At 46.7% G+C, this 21,446-nt stretch overlaps 2 protein-coding genes across 6 annotated transcripts; one reads left to right on the plus strand and one right to left on the minus strand.

Moving 5' to 3' along the window:
* Positions 1–20: 20 nt before the first annotated feature.
* Positions 21–8,999, minus strand: drd4-rs (dopamine receptor D4 related sequence). 4 transcript variants are annotated; one of them, XM_017302976.2, is made up of 8 exons: positions 8,713–8,999; positions 8,079–8,178; positions 4,360–5,881; positions 4,145–4,261; positions 3,737–4,014; positions 3,551–3,663; positions 1,349–2,013; positions 21–584 (listed from the first exon to the last, which is right to left on the minus strand). In XM_017302976.2, exons 4-8 carry the CDS (start codon positions 4,167–4,169, stop codon positions 382–384), a joined length of 1,284 nt encoding a protein of 427 aa, XP_017158465.1. In that variant the 5' UTR covers positions 4,170–4,261; positions 4,360–5,881; positions 8,079–8,178; positions 8,713–8,999; the 3' UTR covers positions 21–381. The 4 variants fall into 4 exon arrangements, with proteins under 4 accessions (XP_017158465.1, XP_017158467.1, XP_008399948.1 ...); XM_017302978.2 differs by having other exon boundaries at positions 4,080–5,881; positions 8,713–8,997; XM_008401726.3 differs by lacking the exon at positions 4,145–4,261 and having other exon boundaries at positions 5,478–5,881; positions 8,713–8,996.
* Positions 9,000–9,664: 665 nt separating this feature from the next.
* On the plus strand, positions 9,665–20,788 carry LOC103459829 (coiled-coil domain-containing protein 136). 2 transcript variants are annotated; one of them, XM_008401732.3, is made up of 10 exons: positions 9,665–10,017; positions 10,641–10,820; positions 11,251–11,535; positions 11,653–11,727; positions 11,844–12,137; positions 12,210–12,333; positions 12,449–12,650; positions 12,841–12,975; positions 15,589–15,701; positions 17,099–20,788. In XM_008401732.3, the coding sequence occupies exons 2-9, from the start codon at positions 10,769–10,771 to the stop codon at positions 15,691–15,693; spliced, it is 1,272 nt and encodes a 423-aa protein (XP_008399954.2). In that variant the 5' UTR covers positions 9,665–10,017; positions 10,641–10,768; the 3' UTR covers positions 15,694–15,701; positions 17,099–20,788. The 2 variants fall into 2 exon arrangements, with proteins under 2 accessions (XP_008399954.2, XP_008399955.2); XM_008401733.3 differs by lacking the exon at positions 15,589–15,701.
* The last annotated feature ends 658 nt before the right edge of the window (positions 20,789–21,446 follow it).

Below are 21,446 nucleotides of genomic sequence, written 5' to 3' on the forward strand. Positions count from 1 at the left end.
AGACATTTAGCTGTAGTTGGTTTTGTTCTTCGCTTCTTTATTGTTTGTTGTCCAGAAGGAGAACATCAGTTTCAGTTACATCCCATCATGCCCATTTCACAGATTCAACAGCTGCAAGTTACAAAACTTTCATCAAACATTCATATTTCTGTTTGTCTCTGCAGCCTCAAAAATGTCCACCTTGTTCTGGAACAGCGTTAAAACATGGAACCACCCAGATACCTGGGAACGTCTGTCCAATATCTGATCCTCTGGGCGCTCTAAGAAACACACCAATACTCTAAAAGAAGACACTGTTTGACTTCAGAGGATTCAGACTCTAAGCAGATGACTTCTGGATGTTCTGGAGAACATTTGAGTTCATAGTCGACGCTTAAAGCATCAAGTCCTGCAGCAGAGCAGCCTGTAAAAGACGTTCCTGAACTCTGCATTGAAGATTGTGTAGATTATTGGGTTAACAGCACTGTTGACATAACCTAGCCATGTGACCACAGAAATAAGGGTGGGGCCGATATCACAGGAATGGCATAACACCTTGGTGACATGGACGGTGAAGAAGGGCGTCCAGCAGGCCAGGAACACGCCTGAAACACAAAGACAGTCTGGCATCAGTCACAGAGGAGCAAAACTGCAGACGCTTGATGCAGCTTTAGAGGAGGATGTGAATTTTATGCTCCTTGGTGTGAAGCTGGTTCCACACCAAGGAGCTCCCACAGTTTCTATTTTTACAGAAGTTACAGCTCAACTGAAGATCAGTTTGTGTCCTGTTCTCATTCTCTGGGAGAAACTACTGTCCCATTCTGGGAGACCGCGTTTCAGGGGGCTGTCTGTGGAAGCTGCTCTCAGATGTCTGCATTAACTCTTAACCCTGACTCTGCTGTTTATCGTCCCGAAACTGAACTCAGAATCTTTTCAGATGAATGAGGCGACCCCGGCTCGTTAGCTGGAGCTCTGCTGCTGCTTCACATGTGATTGTTGTCACTCTGGAGAAGATATCAAGCATCACAATGAGGGCAAACCTCCTGCCCTCCTGTGGTCCTGCAGCTGCTGCCTGGTCGTCTTCAGCAGACTTTCTCCTCACTTCTTGCAGAATACATGTTTGGTGATGATGAACTCATTATAACACGTGGACCAGAACAGCCTGGCCGTAGAGTGATGAGAACAAAGCTGTACTAAACAGGGCGATAAAGATGTTTTTAAGGGTGGATTCTTCAGTTGTTTTTTAAAATAATCTACTTAAATTCATGAAAAAAAAATTCAAACATATTTGGTTCATCCTGTCAGGAAATGTGATCTAGGATTTTATGATTCAGTTTGAAGCTGTCCTGGTTCTGGTTCTGGTACTCACCAACAACGACCGGCAGAACCTTCATGGCCTTGCGCTCCCTCCCACTGACCCGGCTGGTCTTGCTGGTCCCTGGTCCTCTCTTAGTGGCGTTCTCTCTGCAGCCGTTTCCCTCCCACCTCCCGGTGGGCTCGCCGTCTGACACACTGTCCGTCTGAGTGGTCATCAGGTCGCTATCAGCTGCCATCACTGCCCCATGCTGGTTTTCCTCTGTCAGCAGAGTCGCACATGGCGTTGCCATGGAGAATGTGGATGGAGAGGTGGGGCTTATAGGAGGCACTGTGTAAACAACGTTCTCCTGGGTACCAGTTGTGTCTCTAGCTCTACGTAGAGCCGAGGCCAGATGAGAAGAGAGACCTCTCCGGCCGACCCGACGGGCCTGGGACCGGCTCCGACTGCTCCAGCGTCGCAGGCCACGAAACATCCAGTAATAGAGAAAGAGCATGACTGGACAAGGCACGAAGAAGGAGCAGACCGATGAGTACACCACAAAATGATCGTCCTCCAGCTTGCAGACCGTCGGATCCCGACCCGGCACCTGGTTCAGACCAAAGATGACTGGACTGGCCACGCCTAGAGATAGGACCCAAGTTGCGGTGATGAGAGTCAGTTGGCGAACACTGAACTGGTTTCTGTTGTATTTTAGGGGCACTATGACGGCGATGTACCTGCAATACAAGCAGACATACTGAACTCAGACGACAGTTTAGACGATCCCATGAAAGGAAACACCATGGAGTTTTACTGGATGTGCTGAACTTTTCATCACACTGATGAGATGTACTGAACTCTGAAAGAATAGGTTCATATGTTCTCTCTCTGCCTTTAAGATAGAAACATCTAGTCATGTGCCAAGCGACAGCCTCTGCTCAGCTGGTAGGCTTCCAATATAGCTTCTCACCCTCCGTCCTAAAAATATATATGTGTGGTCTCAACCATGTTTGATTCACTGAGGTGTTTTATAAAATTTTTTTAACACTTTGAAAGTTGTTAATTGGACTGATTTTCACTCATCAAACTGGAGGACCAGAAAAGAATCTGTTATCTCCATATCGAGCTGCAGTTTAATTTATTACCATGGAGAATGGATGAGAAGAGTACATTTTTTTGTCCCGTGAGCATCAATGTGATCTCTAGTAACATGTTTAATGGCTGGAGCTTTTAATTTAATCGTTCTGGATAATGAAGTTCCAGTAAAGATCTGTAGAGGGCGATGGTCATTTAAATGGAAATGTTTCCATTAAACCTGAAGGCTTCTGTCTGAAAATGTTAATGATGATTGTGCCAGGCAGCTACTAATTACGTCTATAAAGAAGGAAGCAATTAGAAGCAGCTTCATAACCACAGAGATGGAAGTTGTGCTGTTTGATGCGGGAATCATATTCAGAGTCCACCCGTCCATCTGTCCTTCCGTCGTCTTCTACTTGTACGAGGTCAGGGGAATCCAGAGGACAGCTTTGGACTCTCTAATTTCTGCTTGCGGGTTCCCAAAGTGTCCCAAGTCCAGAAGGGATATTTAGTCCGCCCAATGAGGCCTGGGTTCTGGCCTCTTCCATATCCCATAAGGATGAGTCAGGGTAGGAACTAGATAGACAAGATACCAGAGTGTTACCTTTCAGCTCAGGTTTCCACCTCTACATCCTTGAACAACACCTTCATTACTGTGGAAGAAACCCTGATCCATCTACTGATCTCCTGCTCTGTCCTGCCACTCAGAACCAAGACAGCAAAACACCTGAACTCCTTCACTTAGGGCAGAGACTAACCTTGGACAAGAAGACAGCAGGCAGAGTTACTCTGGGGTTTAGGCCCTTAGGTTCCAAAAACAGACTCTCTCCTTTCCACCACACCTTGAGAACGAGGCCATGGACACCTCAACCAGAACCAATGAGAGATCAGACTTGAATGAGTTTAACCTGGAGAGCAAATGAGCTCAAACGTGTCCTGAAAATGTGAGAGCAGCTTTTCATTTGGTTATTTGTAGGAGGTATTGAGGTGAGCTTGGACTTCCTCTGTAGTCTGCAGGTACACAGTCCAAAACACAGTAGGTGTTACCTGACAACCTTTCTATAGGAAGAGACAAACTCTTCTTGAACCTTCACTCCCATGACCTTCTCTCTTCCCTGTCACCCTGCTTCAGATTAGAGAATATGTTGTATGTAACATGAAGGACGATGGAGTTGGAGGGTTCCAGGAGCAACTTACCGGTCTACGCTGATGGCACACAAGTTCAAGATGGAGGCAGTGCAGAGCATTACATCCATGGTCATCAGAGCGTCACAGATGGAGGTGCTCAGAGTCCAGGTTCCTCCCAGGAACTACAAACAGTCACAGTTCAGTCACGGTCCGTTCCTCATTATCACCTCTCCACCTCCAGAACACCTGACTGACCTCAGAGTAGACGTAGAGCGGTAGCACGAGCACGGCCAGCAGCAGGTCGGCCACCGCCAAGCTGATGATGAAGTAGTTGGTGGCGGTCTTCAGAGAGCGCTCTGTGAGCACGCTCAGACACACCAGGACATTTCCCAGGATGATGATGAGGATCAACAGGACACCAAGAACCAGGGCCAGGTAGTTGTAGTCCCTCATGCGAGCCTCTCCTGCAGGGCTGTCAGGTGTCACATTTTCCATGATGGGAAGCTGGCTTAGGGTTGGCCTGTAGCTTTCATCTGGAGAACATTGAGTCAGAGGGGTTGGAGGGTTAACAAGAGAACGATAGAGGAAGGGAGCTCACCTCACTGATACCCAGCTAAAGTAATGGCTTAGAGGAATGGCCAGAAACCCCAAAGCTTCACCCACAGAAGGTTAGCAGGTCAGAGGTCATGACCCTGAACCAGTCTGGATGCCGGGAGTAGCTGAAAAAGTCAATGAGTGTCCATCAGCTGAGGCTCGGTCCAAACTGGGTCAGCAACAGAACTGTGATCCAAACACAGCAGCAGATTAACAATAGAATGGCCTAGTTAAAGTCCAGAGAACGATAGTCATTTGGGAACCAGCATGAGGCGACTGGATACCTTGAGACATGTTTGAAGGAAGATGGCCCGAGCTGGACCGCCTCGTGGTGTCGTCTGGGTCAGAACCTCTGACCCGGACCAGCCGGTCCACCGAGGATCGTCTCATGAAACTCGGTAACTAGGAGGCGCCGCAGCCCACCTGGCGCTGGGGGCTCAGATGAGCTGCAGCGCCTTCTTTTCGTTTCCTCTGACATGGTGAGTCGGTAACCATAGCAACAGGCGTGAAGGCGGTTCCCTCCATGTGAAGTGATCATGCTAATCAGAGCGTGGAAGACAGCGGGGGCGGAGCCTCAGCAGGACCATCATGGCAGATATGGATCATATGTGGAGCAACAGGAAGTGACATAATGAAGCAATGAGGTCATCAGGTTATGATGAGGTCACATGGCACTGAGGTGTGCTTATAATCCATAATCTTTTCATTAATATAAATTAGGAGCACATCTGTCACATCTGCTGTAATCTGATGAAGAGGAGCTGAGCTGAGTGAGGTCATCCTTTCACAATAAAAGCCTCCATCATGACACGAATTTACATTAAAAATCAGTCCGCAGAGACGGAAAGAGCAGAACCCAAAGCTCCGGCCAATCAGAGACCAACCCCCCCGACCCACTGCTTTGGAAGCGGGTCGACTCCAGAGGTTTCTGAATGTCCTTTCATTTCAACCAGGCTGATATCTGGACTTTGACTAGGCCCCTGCAGCAGTTGGTCCTTCAGCATGTTCTATTGTGCTTGGGATCGTTGTTCTGGTGACGACCCAGTTTGGACCAACTAACAGAACCTGGGCCGGCCATCTCAAAGTCAGAGTCCGTCATCAGACGTTCGAGGAATCAGAGTTACGTTTCTTGCCGTTTGCCAGTAGAACTAAAAACTTAAAGATAATAAATAAGAACAAATGATAAAAACATTTTCAATAATCCATAAAAGACAACAGTAACCCTGAGGCGGAGACAGTCCTCTGTCTGTCTGGACCTCCTGGTTCTAACATGGTTGGCCGGGTCAGAACTTCATAAAGTTCTGCTGCAGACCAGCCGGTCCTGGATTTGATTGAATGAAAGTCGACATTTTAACATTTCAGTAGAACCAACAAACGTAGAGAAAGAAAGAGTCAAACTCACAGTTTCAGAGCTTCCTCTCTGCCTCTTCCTCCTCTTCTGTCTTTATTTCCTGTCTCTCATGTCCATTCTGTCCACCCCGTCTGTCCCTCCGTCCTCCACCTGTAGCTGCTTCCAGCTCCGCTGAATAACTTTCTGCTTCTATAAAAAGATTCAGCATCCAAAGCCTTCCTCCTCTTCCTCACTCCCTCTCTCTCTGCTGCGCTGTGATTGGCTGGCAGTCAGCAGCGATGAAGACTGCCTCCTCTTCATCAGTCCAGCTGGATCTTCCTCCTCTGCTGCTGGAACCAGAACCACCACAACCATCACCTCATCACAGGTGAGTGAATGAATTGGAGCTGCACAGCGGCGCAGTTGTTAGCGCTGCTGCTTTGTCCTGAGTTTCAGTTCCAACCCGGGACTGAAACCTAAAAACAAAGAAAATTTGACTCGATATGTAAAATCTCCATCAGCGGGTCAGAGGTCATCTGGGGAGTAAAGAGCTGAGTGTGATCAGCATAGAGCTGATGTCACCCAGCGGCAGTATTAAGACAATTGGACCTAAGCCTGAGCCCTGAGGGACACCGTAGTGTGAACCAGAGGTGCCCAAGTTGGCCGGGAACCCTCCATCCTGCTTTAGATGTTCTCCGCTCCAGGACACCTGCAGTACCTCCTTTATCCTCCAGGGGCTGCAGCAGAAACATGGAGGGCCGGGTTGGGGACCTCTGGTTCCGACCTAAGGTCAGGCACCGAGATGTTCCTGAAGTCCAGTCTGTCTGAAGCCAGGGGTGATCAGCAGAACCAGACTAAGGTCCAGTGGTACTTTGTAGGCTCTGCTGATTCCTGTTAACCCCAGACGGGTTGGTTCTGAGACACGGGTCTGGTGGGTCCTGCTGGTCCTCTGGTCCAGGTCCAAAGGTCTCTGTGGGTCTATGTGGCTCTTCTGGACTGGTGCCGCCTTGTTGAAGGACCTGAGGTTCATCTTGGTTCCTTAAAACTTCCAATATTCTTCAGGAGTGTTTCTCACATGGGGGAACCTTCATCCACAAACCGGAGCATCTTTAGGACAAGACCGAGTCCAGTGTGTGTACTGGCTGAACTGGGCCGGGACCAGCGAGGGAGACATGGGGTCTCCCTCGCTGGTGGAGATCTGGAGAGGTTTTTAGGACAATGATGTGGTCAGGTGGGGTGGTGCAACATCTCCCTGTGAGATCGACTGGTGTGACCTCTGTGACCTCTGCTCCAGGGGCTGGAGTACCAGACCTGATTGTTCTGTGTCTCATCCTGGGCTGAGAGGCGAGGAGGATGCTACTCATGCTAATCAGTCTGTGTTATTAGCATTTGTGAGAGGAAGCTGCAGAAATGCTCTTTTATCCTCATTCATCCTGCTGGACGCATGTTTCATAAATAATTCATGACCAAACTGAGTCTGGAGAAGAAAAACTCCCCAGTTTAACTAAACCTGCCAAAGACGCTGCAACACTTTTATTAAACTGTTGCCTCACTGGAAAAACCTGCCGCTTCACTTAAAGGGATTATAGAGTGAAGCTGGACTAATGAGGTTCAACACGAGCCGCTCACACATTTCATTTCTTTTCTAATGGCGGCCATATTTATCCATCCTCTCTGCAGGGCTGACGTTCCTCTGGAAGAGGTCACTGACCATCAGCAACAGGACGAGGAAGGCCAGCAGCTTCAGCCGCTGTCCTTCTGAACCACTGGCCACGGATTGATGCTATCAAAAGATTAAAAGGGGTTTTATAAAAACAATAAAACAACAAAACAATCTATAAAACGATGATGATTGCAGTTCTAATAATAATGATCCAGTCACTGGTTTTGACGTGGACTCATAGGGAGAACGACGGAACCAGATTAGGAAGATCGGCTCCCATTGTCCACAAATGAGGTTTAGAAATATAAAATTTGTGAATTTAAATTCAGATTGAGTAAACAGGACGTGGATCTTCTAACGGACAGGACTCCTCGGGGAGCAGCTCATGTTCTCGAACCTGGAGCTGTGAGCAGGTTCTCCAGTTCTCCATCTGATGGCGTCAGAAGGCTGGAGGAGAACGAAGGCTTGGATCTGAGGAGCAGAGATAAAGCTGCTGCTTCTCACTCTTCATCCAGGAGTCTGAGGACCTGGTCACATGACTTTCCATCAAGTACAGCAGAGAGCAGCCATCTTTGTTCTCCATCACTGTGCTTTAGAAATGAAACCACTTCCTTTACATCAGGCGTTGTTGAGCCGCTGCCTGCTGAAAGGCGGAACAGCTCCAGATGTGAAGATGTTGGACTCCAGCCTGATCAGAGGAGCAGAAACTGAGATGAGCTTCATCTTCTGCCGCGTTGCTCAGACCTGTAAACTGACCTGGTTATCAGTGACTCTCAGCCTGAAATCTGCCAGACATTCAGTTACAATTTACTAAATAATAACTTGGACTAAACTCACTTGTTTAGATCAAAAACATTGAATCAGAATCCACATCTGTGAATAAATTATGTTGAGTTTAAATGAATAAGCAGATGAAAAACTTTCTGCTCCTCTGCTGCCACCTGCTGGTCAGGAGCTGCAGCTTCATTTAGAGCCAACTGAGGCTGTGGAGAAACCGAGGTTCCCTTTACCTCCGCTCTGCTCTCTGAAGGTCCTACTGAAATCAGTCTGAGTCTGGACTTTGACTACGCCACTGCATAAGGATGTCTCTGAACAGAACCTAGAGTTGGACTGGAACACAAGAGAAACATGATTGTTTGAAGTTATGAAAAATATGATAGAAATAGAAAAATGCTGAATGTATTTTAACCAGAAACTTTTCAGCTTTTAAATCTGCAGCTTCCCACTAATATAAAAGTTTTACAATCATAGATGAGGTCAAAGTTTCATCCAATAACTCCATGAACAATTCGACTTATTCAACCAAACACTAAACAAGCAGCAGACTATCATCTCCATCTTTTTACCTGGAATCATCAATTATAACTTTTATTCATGTATTGAACTCATTTAGAGCCTTTTTTCAAATGTTTATGATTCCGTCAAAATACTAAAAGCAGACCGCAGCCATCAACTGCAGCTGCTCTGCCACTGAGGAAGCACGGGGCGACAGTGGACCACGTCAGTGACTGCAGCAGCGTTTCTCGCTTAGACATTAGAAAGAATGAAAGAAGGTTGACCTCGTGTTATGATGTATTCATTTTTAGTAATAAGTTGAGGACCCAAAAAATTTAACTCAAGTAAATGTAAGTCGTTACTCTTCACCTCTGGTGATAATAAACTCCCGGACCGGATCACGTCGTGTCTGATGGCCGGTACTCGCATCGCACCCCATCAGGTTCGGAGGACCCAAAGTGCTTCACATTCACACGCTGATAACTAGAAACTGAAGCGCTTCAAGGATTTAAACTTAAAACTCAGTGAAAAGAATCATTTCAGGTTTAAAATGTAATAAAACAGGAGAAGCTGCAAGTCAAAAGACTAAATCGGATCCATCAAACCTCCAGGAGAGACGAAGGATTCGTCACGATCCGTTGGGTTGGGAATGGAAAACAGAAACAAGTCGGAAGAACTGGGATCTTTCTTAAGGGAAGCAGGAAGTTCCCAAAGGGAAGCAGGAAGTTCCCAAAGGGAAGCAGGAAGTTCCCAAAGGGGAAGCAGGAAGTTCCCAAACGGAAGCAAGAAGTTCCCAAAAGGAAGCAGGAAGTTCCCAAAAGGAAGCAGGAAGTTCCCAAAGGGGAAGCAGGAAGTTCCCAAAGGGAAGCAGGAAGTTCCCAAAAGGAAGCAGGAAGTTCCCAAAGGGAAGCAGGAAGTTCCCAAACGGAAGCAGGAAGTTCCCAAAGGGAAGCAGGAAGTTCCCAAAAGGAAGCAGGAAGTTTCCAAAGGGGAAGCAGGAAGTTCCCAAAAGGAAGCAGGAAGTTCCCAACAGGAAGCAGGAAGTTCCCAACAGGAAGCAGATGATGTGATCCTCTAGCAGCAAACATGTTGCCATTTTTCACTAATCCTGCTTGACATTAGTCTCGAATTTAGGCTCAACTTCCTGGATTAGAGGCAAAGGGCTGCAGAGAAGAACTGGACCGGATCACAGGAGGTTCTGGAGAGTTTTGATGGACCTGAATAGCCCAGACTGACTGACTGACTGGCTGATTCGTTCTGTTTCTCAGCCTGGAAGTCTCTGTTGCCTAGCAACTGTTCCAGACGGATGGAGGCGACTGCGGTTTCCAGCAGACATGGACACCGAGCAGCTCTGAACCGGGTCTCACTCTCTCGACTGCTGCGATTCATCAGACCTCAGCTGATCGGGAAGCTTGGAGGAAGAGGAGGGAGAAAAGGAAGAGGAGTCTGTGAGGACTAAGAAGAGTTCCTGGCAGGAAACGGTTAAATGTTGCGTCTTGCGGCTCCGCTCTGTATTCCCATCATGAGCGGCGAGCGTCAGAAGCATCGAGTGACGTCAGTCGGCATCGCAGGCAGAGCGGACACTGAGGGGGAAATATAGGACATCGAGGAAGAGGAGGAGGAAGAGGACTGCAGTAATCCAGAGAGAAGCAGAAAGAAGCAGCTCTTCATCAGGTACGTCTTCATCGCCTGATGCAGCAGGTTCAGCTGCTGCTGCACATTAAAGGAGCAGTTCCACATTTATGATCATGAAACTAAAAACAGTGAAAACAGAAAATCAGCAAAAGGAATTAGATGTTCTGGATGTTCTGGTTCTGGTTCTAGACTGTTTCTGGTTCTGGTTCTGGATGTTCTGGCCGGTTCTGAGGTCAGTGAATGAACATCTTTAGCAGTGAAACATGAAGGATGAATTCTGTTTCTGGTGTTAACCGGTCCACCTGTTGACCCACCGGATCTGATTCTGGTCAAAGAGACAATGACAGTAAAGATGTCGTCTTCTCCTCTGGACCAGAGGATTGGTGTAGAACACCCTGAGGTCAGAGGTCAGGATCTGCGTCCCTCGGTCTCCAGATCTGATGTTATGATAAATGTTCAGATCTCAGAAAATGTTTATCTGCTTCAGTATTTTTGCTCTGGATGTTCAGATTGAGACATTATCAGAAAATCCATAAAAAATATGCATAAAAATAATCAAATATTTAATGATCTCCTTGCTGCTCTGCTGCAGATTGGACCGCTGCCGTCCTCCTGTCTCTGTCCTCATGTCTCTGATCCCCTGTCTCTGCCTCCCTTCTCAGTTTTCTCGAGGCCCCTGCAGGATGAAGGAGGTACTGCGTCTGTCTCTGTGTAGAGCCTGACCTGACCCCTGACCTCCTCTGCAACACTCTGCACCGTCAGAAGCGGCTCCTCCTGCATCGGTCGCATCATGGACGGCTTCCGGCTGCCGCCCGTCATCGAGGAGGTGCTGGACCCCTCTGGTCAGTGATGAAGATGTTCTGGTAGTTCTGTCAGTCAGTGTTGATGTGGCTGCGAGTCTGGACGGGTTCTCTGGGCGGTTCTGGAGGTGAATTCTCCAGGAGTTTGTTCGGCCGTCTTGTCCTCAGAGCCACTGTACGGTCTTCATCCGTGATGAAGGTGATGATGGTGATGATGAAGGACCCTGCAGCTCTAACATTTCAGTCTTTCTCCCAGGAAATGCAGGAATCACGTCTTCATGCTGCCGTTTTCCCAATCTTGAATTTTGAAACATTTAAAATTGTTTTCATGATGGATTGATTTATTCATTTCTGTGGTACTGAGTTTTCACCACCAGAGGGAGCCAGAGGACGGACTCCTCAGGCTGGTTCTTCAGTTTCTTGATGTTTGGAGCTGCAGCAGTTCAGGAGCTCCTTGGTCGACTGTCTGCAGATGAGCTGTGTGAGCTGAAGGAGGACAAACCCAGCAGGCTGGCCGATACCCTGACGGCCAAGGAGAGGGAGTCCATGGAGGAGAAGGAGGAGCCTGAGGGAGACGGAGAGAAGGGCCAGCAGGAGGACGAGATGGAAGTGAAGGAAAGGGAGTCTGAAGATGACGATCAGGGAGAGGAGGAGGAGCTGGAGGAGCTTAGAGCTCAGGTGCTGCAACTTCTCCTGGAGCTGGATGAGACTCGAGAGGTTTCTCAGCGACATGAGGAGAGCTTCATGGAGATGCAAGGTGAGGAGCTGCAGGATTGGTCACCTGTTGTCATAGCAACAACACTGACCCATATTTAATGTGTGCTTTTTTTAAAACCTTGTTGACCTCTAGTTGACCTCTGCTTTTCCTCCTTAGGTCTGCTAGATGAGGAGCGGCTGGCGAGCGCCCATCAGGCGGAGAGCTTCACCCGGCAGATCCAGAGGCTGCAAGGTGGAGGGTTAGGGTTAGGGATTAGGTTCTGACCCGGTTCTGACCGTGTGGACGCTGCCTGACTGGTTTTGGCTCTGACTGGCTGAGTCTTGTCTCTCTCTGTTTGGTTGTTGCAGCTCAGCTTCGGTCGGCGCAGGAGGACATGAGCAGCCTGGAGGAGGAGAAGGAGAGCGAGCTGGTGGAGGTCCAGCAGGAGCTGCACTCGGCTCAAGAGGAGGTGCTGGTGCTGCAGCAGGCGGCCGAGGAGGCGGCGGCAGAGAGGGAGAACGACATCGCCTCCCTGCAGGAGGAGCTCTGCCGCCTGCGGGTGGAGCTGCAGCGCCTGCACGCCACGGTGGACGAGTACGAGCTGGAGGTCACCTCGCTGAGAGCCGAGCTGAGCATGAAGAGCCGCCGCACAGCCCGGTCAGGTAACCTAGCAACGCAGCCTCATGTCTGGACCAGTCAGGAATCTGCTGATTGATGGGCGGTGGTGTGTTCAGGTGATGTGACTCAGCTGCAGGAAGAGTTCATTTCTCTGACCAGTGAGCGTCAGACTCTGAGCAGCAACAACACGGAGTTGATCAACAAGTTGCAGCAACAGCAGCAGCAGCAGCAACGAGACATGTGAGTGGTTCCGGTCCAGTGTTCAGCACTAAGACTGAAACATTGCTGCTGGTTCTGGTAGTGGTGAAGGACTGGATCAGCTGAATGTTCTCACACTTCTTCCTGGTTGTCTCAGGTGCGGCGACTCGTACCTGGAAGTCAGAGCTGAGGGCCAAACTGAGGACGACGATCAGCTAAAGGCGGATTCCTACATCACTCTGTCCCAGTCCAGACCCGAACTGCAGAGTCTGGACTCGTCAGCAGTCCAGGATGAAATCAGGACCTTGAAGGTCCAGCTGAGAATGGCAGAGGAGTTGGCTCTCAAGGTCCAGCTGGAGGTATCGGGTTTAGCTGCCATTGCTTCCTGCTCTCTGGTTTTCAGTAGATTCTTATAAACGTTTGCTATTTTCGGGATCGACTGGTTGCTTTTTATCCGGTGGTTAAACTCAGTTGTAAGTTATGGTGTCATTAATACCAGCCTGCCACTGCTGTCTGATGAACACCAGGTGTGGATGTTCCCTGTGTCAGTGTGAAGGTCTGAAGAAGGAGCTGGAGGAGCTGCAGCAGCTGCATGAAGGCAGCCAGCGGGAGCGAGCAGCTCTGCAGCTGCAGCTGCAGAGCTGCAAGGCGGAGCTGCAGGAGCTGCTGGGACAAAAGTTGCAGGTAAGAGGTCAGAAGGTCAGTGGGAGCTGGGTGGGTGGTCCTGCTTTGAAAGTCAGACAGCTCAGGGTTTCTGAAGTAGTCAGTGAGGAACACAAGGTTCCCTCCAAGGTAAGAACAAAGATCTGCTAGGTGAGACCTCAGATGCCTCTAGAGTCCAGCCCTCTGTTGCCATGACTACTGTCCATGTGTGTGCATGCTGGCTGATAACTCTGCAGCAGACCTTTAAACTTTTAGTTGCAAGCTATTTGTTTTCTCCATGTGCCTGCTAAACTGACTGATGCAGACCGTCTCCATGTTGACGAGGAGCCTGGGGTCACGTTGGTGACTGTAGCTGAACCTCATCTGAGCTGGAGCTGGGACGAACTTTGACCTGGAAACATCCAACACTCGCCAGGAGTTCAGCTGCCTCAAGAGGCTGCAGTATTAAAACTGAAGTTGGTTTGAACTTGAACCGAAAAGGTTTTATGGTTACAGAGAGGGGGTCACATGACCCAAAAGTTGAGTTTGGGGATTGAAGTAAGCAACAGATCAAACCAGCAGCCTCCCAGCTGAAAGGGGACCTGAGTACGGCCACCGCCTGTTTCACCAGATCTGATAGAAACTCAGTTTGTTTTGTTTATGAGACAGATGTTCCTGCTGCTTCATCAGGAGATCCATTCATTCAGACTAGATCTGACTGAAGCAGACACGTCATTTCTTTAGTCAATTTAGAACTAAAATGACTTTTGAGCTTGAAACTGTGATCTTTGACCCATCGTAGGGTCCAGACCTAATCCTGCGCAGCACCAGCTGGTCTGGCTGACCACAGTGAGATGTTCATGGCTTCAGGAACTTGACCAGGTTCTACTGACACCCAACTGTAGTGGGACTCTTAAAAACAGTTCACTGAGCAGGTTGAGACCAATCTCTGAATTTAAATTAAATGTGAACACTGTGGTGCTGTGGTGGCGCAGGGGCTTGGCACGATCCACGTATTGAGGCCTTAGTCCTCATGGCGGTGGTCACAGGTTCGATTCCCGGCCTGGTGACATTTGCCCCATGTCTTCATTACCCTATTTCCTGTCAAACTGCTTTCAAATAAAGGCCACTAGAGCCAAAACAAAAAATGTGAACACATATGATCTTCCTCTCTGAAGGTCTTGGGTGAAGAATCTGCATCAAAGTGAAACTGTTATTGGAACAGAAGTGGTTTGCAGGGCAGACGGAGCGCGGCGGAGCGCGTGACCCATGTTGGGAGGCCGTCAGGAGTTCGAGTCCCGACCCGGTGACCCTTATCTCATGTCTTCCCCTGTATCTCAACCCTCTTTCCTGTCAATCTACAGTGGAAAAAAAGGCCAATAAATCCAAACATAATAACAGAAATAAAACAATTCTGTGGCCCTAAATACCAATCATTGCCTGAGAGATTTGAATGTTCATGAGAGTTCAGTCACGCTGCTTTTCTGTTGTGGTGGATCAGGATCCCGAGGGCAACCATCCACTCCATCGTTTTAGTCTGAAAGCTGGTCTGGTTCCTTCCTGATGTTGAGCCGCCACAGTGGTACGGTCACAGAAACAACATCATTACCTTCACAGTGAACAGATTGGGGGTGTCTCCGTTTGGGGTGGACATTTCAACGTTTCATGACTGACAGTCGGGCCTTCACTCGTCTTTGGTTCTCATCTTGGTGTGTAGGTTGAAGTTTTTGCCTCTGGTGGAACTTCACTTGTCTCATCTTGTTGACCACAGTGCATATATTCACATCATTTGATATAAAAGACATTGCAACAGTTTTTTTTACCTACTCTTGAGAATCTGAACTTATAACTTGAGGAAAACTTTGTGTAAGACCTTTTACATTTGTGATTCTCACATTGGAGCCTCAGGATCCCAGATTTCTTAGTCCTGTTTCCAGGGCTGCTATTGGACAGTACTTCATCGGCTCTAATGCTAACCCCTGGTAGCGAGGTACCTGCCCTGGGTTGTTCCTCATGACAGACGGTTGTAAGTTCAAACAGGAAGGGATTCTATCCCTACAGCCTCCCAGTTCTAGCATTTGAACATGTAGCTGTAATTTAATGTCTTTGGCTCCCCCTGCAGGTAAAACACGAAGCTGAACAAAAGCAAATGTCAGATTCTTGGTGTTGGACCTGCTCTTTGTTTGGTTTGGGAGTTTTAGATAGCAACTTCTTTCCACCTTCATCCTTCTTTATTGAAGTGTTCCCTAACTTAGTTCTAACTCTGTGGCTCATGGTGGGTAAACCAGTCCATCCATGACCCCACTGTGACCCTACAGATGCTCCTTAGACCATCACAGTGACATAACGTTGGCATGTTGGCTCAGCATTTTGCCTCTGAGCGTGCTTCAGTTGTCTCTTGTCCATCTGTTTGTCTGCATGTGTTCGACTGAGCATCGTCAGATCTGTTTAATAGGAATTTTATACTGTTAACTATAAAATTCTGTTATGCTCGACCTACCAGTCTTTAAATCTCTGTTCATCCAGTCACATTTTATTTACTCCCTGTCGATATTCTCCCTGTCACACCTTCTCACGTTAGTACTTAGATTATTTTCTGCTTTTATTTTCTCCTCTCCCCTCCTCCCTCTACACCCCACCCTGTCTTCTTCCCAGAACTGCACCCGTCCTTCAGAGCCCCCCGTTCTCTCCATCCCCTTCATAGGATTGATTGTTATAGTGGCGTTGATTTGGTGCTGGTGGGAGGAGCTGGCGTCCTAAGGGACCAGGTATGGCCATGGCTTTGCTTCTTTCTGCAGCCAAGAATGGCTGATAAACGAGAACCTGCTCAGAGCACCTTAGTGCAGCTAGTGGAGATGAAACCTGATGCTCCTGATCTGTGTGTCATTCAGACATGCTCAGCACTGATATCATGAGAAATGAGTGAATAAATGTCGCCAGAAAGAAGAACACTGTCTCGTCTCCAGTGGAAAGCCATGTTTCCAGTCAGTTAAAGGATAGAAGAGCAAAGATGACATCCATTAAACTGAAGTTTGCAATCTGATGTTACCTTTTCGTAAAACGGGTTTGGAGGCAGTTTACAGTTTCACCATCATCAACTTTAGTTGGGTATGGCTGACTTCACTGTGGACAGAGACCCACAGCCACATGGAGCATCAAGAACAGAGTGAGCTCTTTACTCTGGCTGAGACATTATAAGGAGGTTCTAGTGGTTTTATATCATGATGTCATCATTTCTGGATGGAGCTCAGTATGCAGAGGTGTGACATCATCATCTTTAGCCCTTCAAACACGTCCTTCTCTGCAGAGGACAATGGTTCACATGAACTGGATGTTCTGTTCATCTGACTAAGATGGATCTACACCAGGAGGTAGATCCAGAACTTTCTAGAGGAGCTTCTGACCTCTAAAGCTCTGGTGAACTGACCTCACTGGGTTCATGTTGAGGTTACAACACCGTCGTGACTGTGGCTCCATGTTGGTGAAGCTTCTGTCAGGACTTTGAACTGGTTGTGGTCCAGTTGTGAGAGCAGAAGGCAGAATCATAGCAGGATCCACCAAATTAGACCAGCATGTAGACTGTCAGAGATTCTTGGCAGTCTACATGCTCCCCCTGCTGGTCATTGGAAAGAATGTCATCTTAGGACATTTTAAGGCTGCATTGGTTCCATTGGTTTTCAGACTGTAACCCTGTAGCTGTCATGATGGCGCCAGTGTCCTCATGTGCCCTTTGGATAAGGTTAAAGTGTTTTGGGGTGGCAGTTAAGGGGTTAAAGGTGCAAACCTCCTCTGGATGACTTATGATGGAAAGTTTACAGTCTGAAAAATGGTTATTCTGGGAAATTGTTTGCTAAGATTGAAGAGATGAACTAATAATCCATCAATGCACCTTTCATTTAAAGATAAGGCAAAATAAAATAAAACTGCCTAATCTTTTGTTTTGGTGATTTTGAACATGATTTATTCCCCTCCCCCGTCATCAGGCCTCTGACAGCATGAAGACAGTTTTTGGTTGAGCTTTCAGATGTTCAACCCTGCCGTCTTCAGTGGTTGTGGTCATGACCTCCAGATGTGTGATTGGTTGTTGGCTGCGGTCAGGAGCGTGAAGTGATGGTGATCCTCCTTCACAGATGCTTCTAACATGACTCTCTTTTTTTGTTTCCAGAAAAGCGACTCTGAAGGCTGGAACATGGCGGTGGCGGCGGTCGCTGTGGCGGCCATTTTGGTTCTGGTTGTCCCCAGTTTTACCAGGGCCTGAGGTCTAACAGGAAGTGACCTCATGGCATGCTGTAGGAACCCGATGGCTTGCTCTCATCCATCCTTGATGTCTCCATGATGCAACACTGCACAGACGTCAACCAGTCGGTTGTTCCTGCAGGTCAGCAGGTCACTCAGCTCTGGGCTTTGCAGATCCACCACCATGATCCACTTTTATTCCACAGCTGGCGTTAGAGCAGCGTGTTAGATGTGTGAACTGACTGAGAACTCCTGCAGAAAAATATCATGATGTTAGAACGGTGGGACGCCTTTGAAAATGTAATTAATTAGAGGCTTTTTAAAATAGTCATGATTTTATCAAAAACTAAATCTGACACAAGAAGCAAAGTTTCAAAGTTTATCGGTTAACGTGAAGCTTGTCTGATGACCGACTGAGTGCAAACTGGAAGGTTGAGGTAAATGTCAGCTGAGCGGAAAACGTTCCCGTCCTCAAACACGCATCAGAACTTCAACCAAACTCTTCCTATAATTTTAAACAATCATTTAATAATAATAACTTGAACTATAATGACATGCAGATTTTTCACAGAAAACTTGCTAAGGTTGGTTGTTTAAATGTCAAGTTTCAGGTCAAACTTTTCCTCTTTCTGCAGATTGAATTCCTCCAGAAAGCATCAAACCCAGATGTTGTCAAATGTTCTCCTCTCCCTCCAGTTAGTTCATCCCAAAGAAGAGCAACCTGTCCACACGTTGGCAACTTTCTGGAAACTCTCATGTTTCAATCTTCTGCAAATTGCAAATCAAGCCAACAGTTCTCTCCAGCATCCACCAGGGGGCGGTGCAACTTCCTCTGCTGCCGTGTTTGCTGGAGAAGAATCTTCTGTTTGGTTCTGATTGGTTCTGATGGGAAGTGTTTAGGCGCTGAATCCATCGGTGATGTGAGGGAAAGTCTTTCCGCTGAGCATCAGAGCCGATAAATGAATGATTTCTTACTGACATTCCAGACACATCACTTGTATTTAGCTCTTTATTATCTCTTCCTGAACTAAAGTAACACTTTGCACATACTGAGAAGAGACAACTAGAAACTGTAGCGAGGAGAACTTTAACGTTTCCTTCATCCTTTGACTCTGCTGCAGTTTGCTTGATACTTCTTGTGTTTTTATCTAATGACTGATGTTATTGACCAGCAAGAAAAGATCTGATGCAGTCAGCTTTATTTTCTCAAAGTGACAAAACTTACATTTCTGTTTGTAGTCGTGCAGCAGCCAATGTAGCAGTGAACCGTGGAGCTTATTTAACTGATTACACTGTGGTAATACCAAAGTTGCTTTAAAAGTTCTGATATTTTAGCACAGATTTGTGTAAGAGACTGTTCACAGGATTCAGTTCAATAAAGCTTTGTTTATTTTGATGATGGAGGAAAACTGGCTGGAAAAGTAGCTCTGATTTAATTCAGCTCCAAAATAATCATTTAAATGAAATGAAATGCACACTACAGAAGTCCAACAGAACCAGAGCAGAACCCGGTTCTTAATCGACTTGTTGAACCTCTGCTGGTCCCGGTCCTGGTTCTGCTCCTGGTCCTAGTCCAGATGAACACTGGGGGTTCTATAATCCTCTGCTGTGATGGAAGCTGTGATGGAAGCAGGGTTTGACCTTTGACCTTTCTCCTGAACTCTTGTTGGCAGTCAGGATGATTGTCCACCAGCTTTGATCCTCCTGACAGCTGCAGAGTAATCTGAGTATTTCTGGAGATGACAGGAGTCGGACTGCTGGACCTTCATGATGTAGGTCGTCATGGCAACAGGCCTACAGTCGTTGAGCGCAGAATAAGGCGGGATGTCTTCCACAACACTGGAACAATCCATCCATCTGATGTTCCTTCCTGATTGTCTCATTTGGTTCCTCTGCAGCTGTTCTGTGTCGTCCGTCTCGTCCCTAAAGGCTCTTTGGTTCCTTCTGGCCCCTGCTGACCCAGGGTTTGTTATTCTCCCTGCTCTGGTGGCGATGCTGCCGTCCACACAGAGGTTCATATCAGTCATGTCGTCTCCATGAGGCTGGCAGAGAGCGATCCGATCAGTAGCCTCAAAACAAGCCAGCAGGGTTTCTTCAGCTTCCTGTGATTGTCTTCTTTAGAGGTGAACAACGGCTTTATACTCCCAGCAGAGAAAAATAACATTGTGATCTTCTGATTTTTAAAGGGGAGGTTTTCCAGTGTGGATGTTTGCAAACCTGACATTCACAACAAATCCAGAATTTGTTGCTGAGGAAACATTTTGTTTTATATAAGAGCTGATTGAGCATTAAAATGTTGGAATGTAGCGAAGAGTGAGACCAAATTTAGATCAACAGATATTGTCACAAACACGTTGGTGTTGTGTCTGTAGCTAAGCAACAACTGAACTGACGACTTCATTTGCAGCTGATGGTGGAACAGAAACAGCTGCAAAGTAACACTGATGAAAACTGTCCTGGTTCATAATATGGATAAAAACTCTGCTAGCAGTTCAGAATATGATGAGAGAATAGTTTCCATGTCCTGCACCGTATGTGAAACTAACATCCCAGTTCAGACGGGATGAATGAGGAAAACTTTCCCTGTTGTAAAATGTTGATTCTCTTTCAGCAGCAGCTGCACAATGATGTCAGTAGAAATCCTGGATTTAATGAAGAAAACCAGCTCAGAATGACAGAAGATGTTTATTTGTTCAGTTATTTGTTTTTTAAAACATGAGGCGACATCTCAATGTTCCCCACATTCAGAAATCATTTCAAATAAATTCTAATATGATTTAATGTAGTGCATAAAAATGTTGCAGGGTTCTTTAGCTATTAGAATAATCCACACTTACTGGATGGAAAACCCAAAATGAAGCTTGGCTGCTTTTCCAGACACAAACATCCAGATTAGATTTTCTCTGTAGGTTTTAACATTTTGTCAGGTTCTCGTCTGTTTTTCCGTATTTCTGTAAGTTTATGATTGTATTTGACTGGAGACCAAAATATATAGAGAGTAAAATGAAACGGGTCCTGATCGGTGGAGACGTAGTGCCTTGGATCAAGAAGGTTCTGGGTTCATCTGAACTGGATGTGTCTGGTTATCGGACCCGCCAGGATGAGCGAGAGAACCGAACCTTTCATGAACCAGCTGTAAAGATATCTAGAAAACTGAACGTCTGAAAAGCTGCAGGAAAAGTGAAGATCTGCTGAATGGGAGCAGCTGGAGGTGAACCGGGTCACAGAACCGGGTCACTGCAGCTTTTCTAGACTTTCTGTAAAATTCCTGGCATGTCGGCCAGCAGAGACCAACATGAACATTTGACAAACGGTGTAATTTCTTCAGTTTTTGACAGAAGAGTCTGACGGTGAAATAAACTCAGACCTGCACACCAACGTTGCCGTAACTTTCAAGTTTTAGTTTTTTGAGGTTTCCAATTTGTTGGGATTATTTTGAGTTGTGTCTCTGGAGGTCAAAGGTCAACAGTCTAGAAGGAATGAGCTGTAGTTGTTTGTCATTCTGCATGCGACGCTACGAACATTAATAACCTGCATGGTTCTGATCCGGAAGTTCAGCTCAGATGTTTGTTCTGTAATTTTCTGCACAAATAAAAATGTTTTATGTCTCAAAGCAGAACTGAAAGTTTTCACACAATCATCATTTTAATGGCCAGATTGTACAACAATAAAGAGTATTTTTATTTTATTTTATTCTAAATATACTAATAGTAAAGGTATTAGAAATTACAAAGTATTATAAATTATTACAGCTTTTAAAAAAGACAAACTAAAACTAGGTGGGAATTTTTGTCTAAATACTTTTTTCAGAATAAAAGACTTTATTTTCCATGAGTTTTTTTCTGCTGAATATCTGGAAGCTTCAGATTTGAATCAGGAAACTTGAATTATGAATGATTGTTGGACACAGGAGCAGGAGCAGCGTCTCCACCGGAAGTCCAGAAATCCACTTCCTGTTCTCCATCACATGCGTTTTCCTCGGTCTTTAAATCTTTCATTCCTGTCAAAACAATCAAACTGTCAGGATCTTTAGTTATTTTATTTTTGATCATTTGTTTTGCTTTAGTTATTCTTTTTGATGATATTGGTGAGTTGTTACTTATTTTAGGTATTTATTTTGTGGTTGTTGGGTTAATTTAGTTTAGTAACACGTGGAGCCAGCAGGGGTCGCTCCTCCACACCGTGAGCTCCCAGAAGAGGGAAGCTGTCCGGCTGCTGACCAGGTGTGTTGGTCACGCGTTGTGACCTGACCAGGGCCACACTTCATGTTTTGAGCT

This window comes from Poecilia reticulata, chromosome 23 (genome assembly GCF_904066995.2).
Source record: "Poecilia reticulata chromosome 23, P_reticulata-male-v2, whole genome shotgun sequence".
NCBI classification, from domain to species: Eukaryota; Metazoa; Chordata; class Actinopteri; order Cyprinodontiformes; family Poeciliidae; genus Poecilia; species Poecilia reticulata.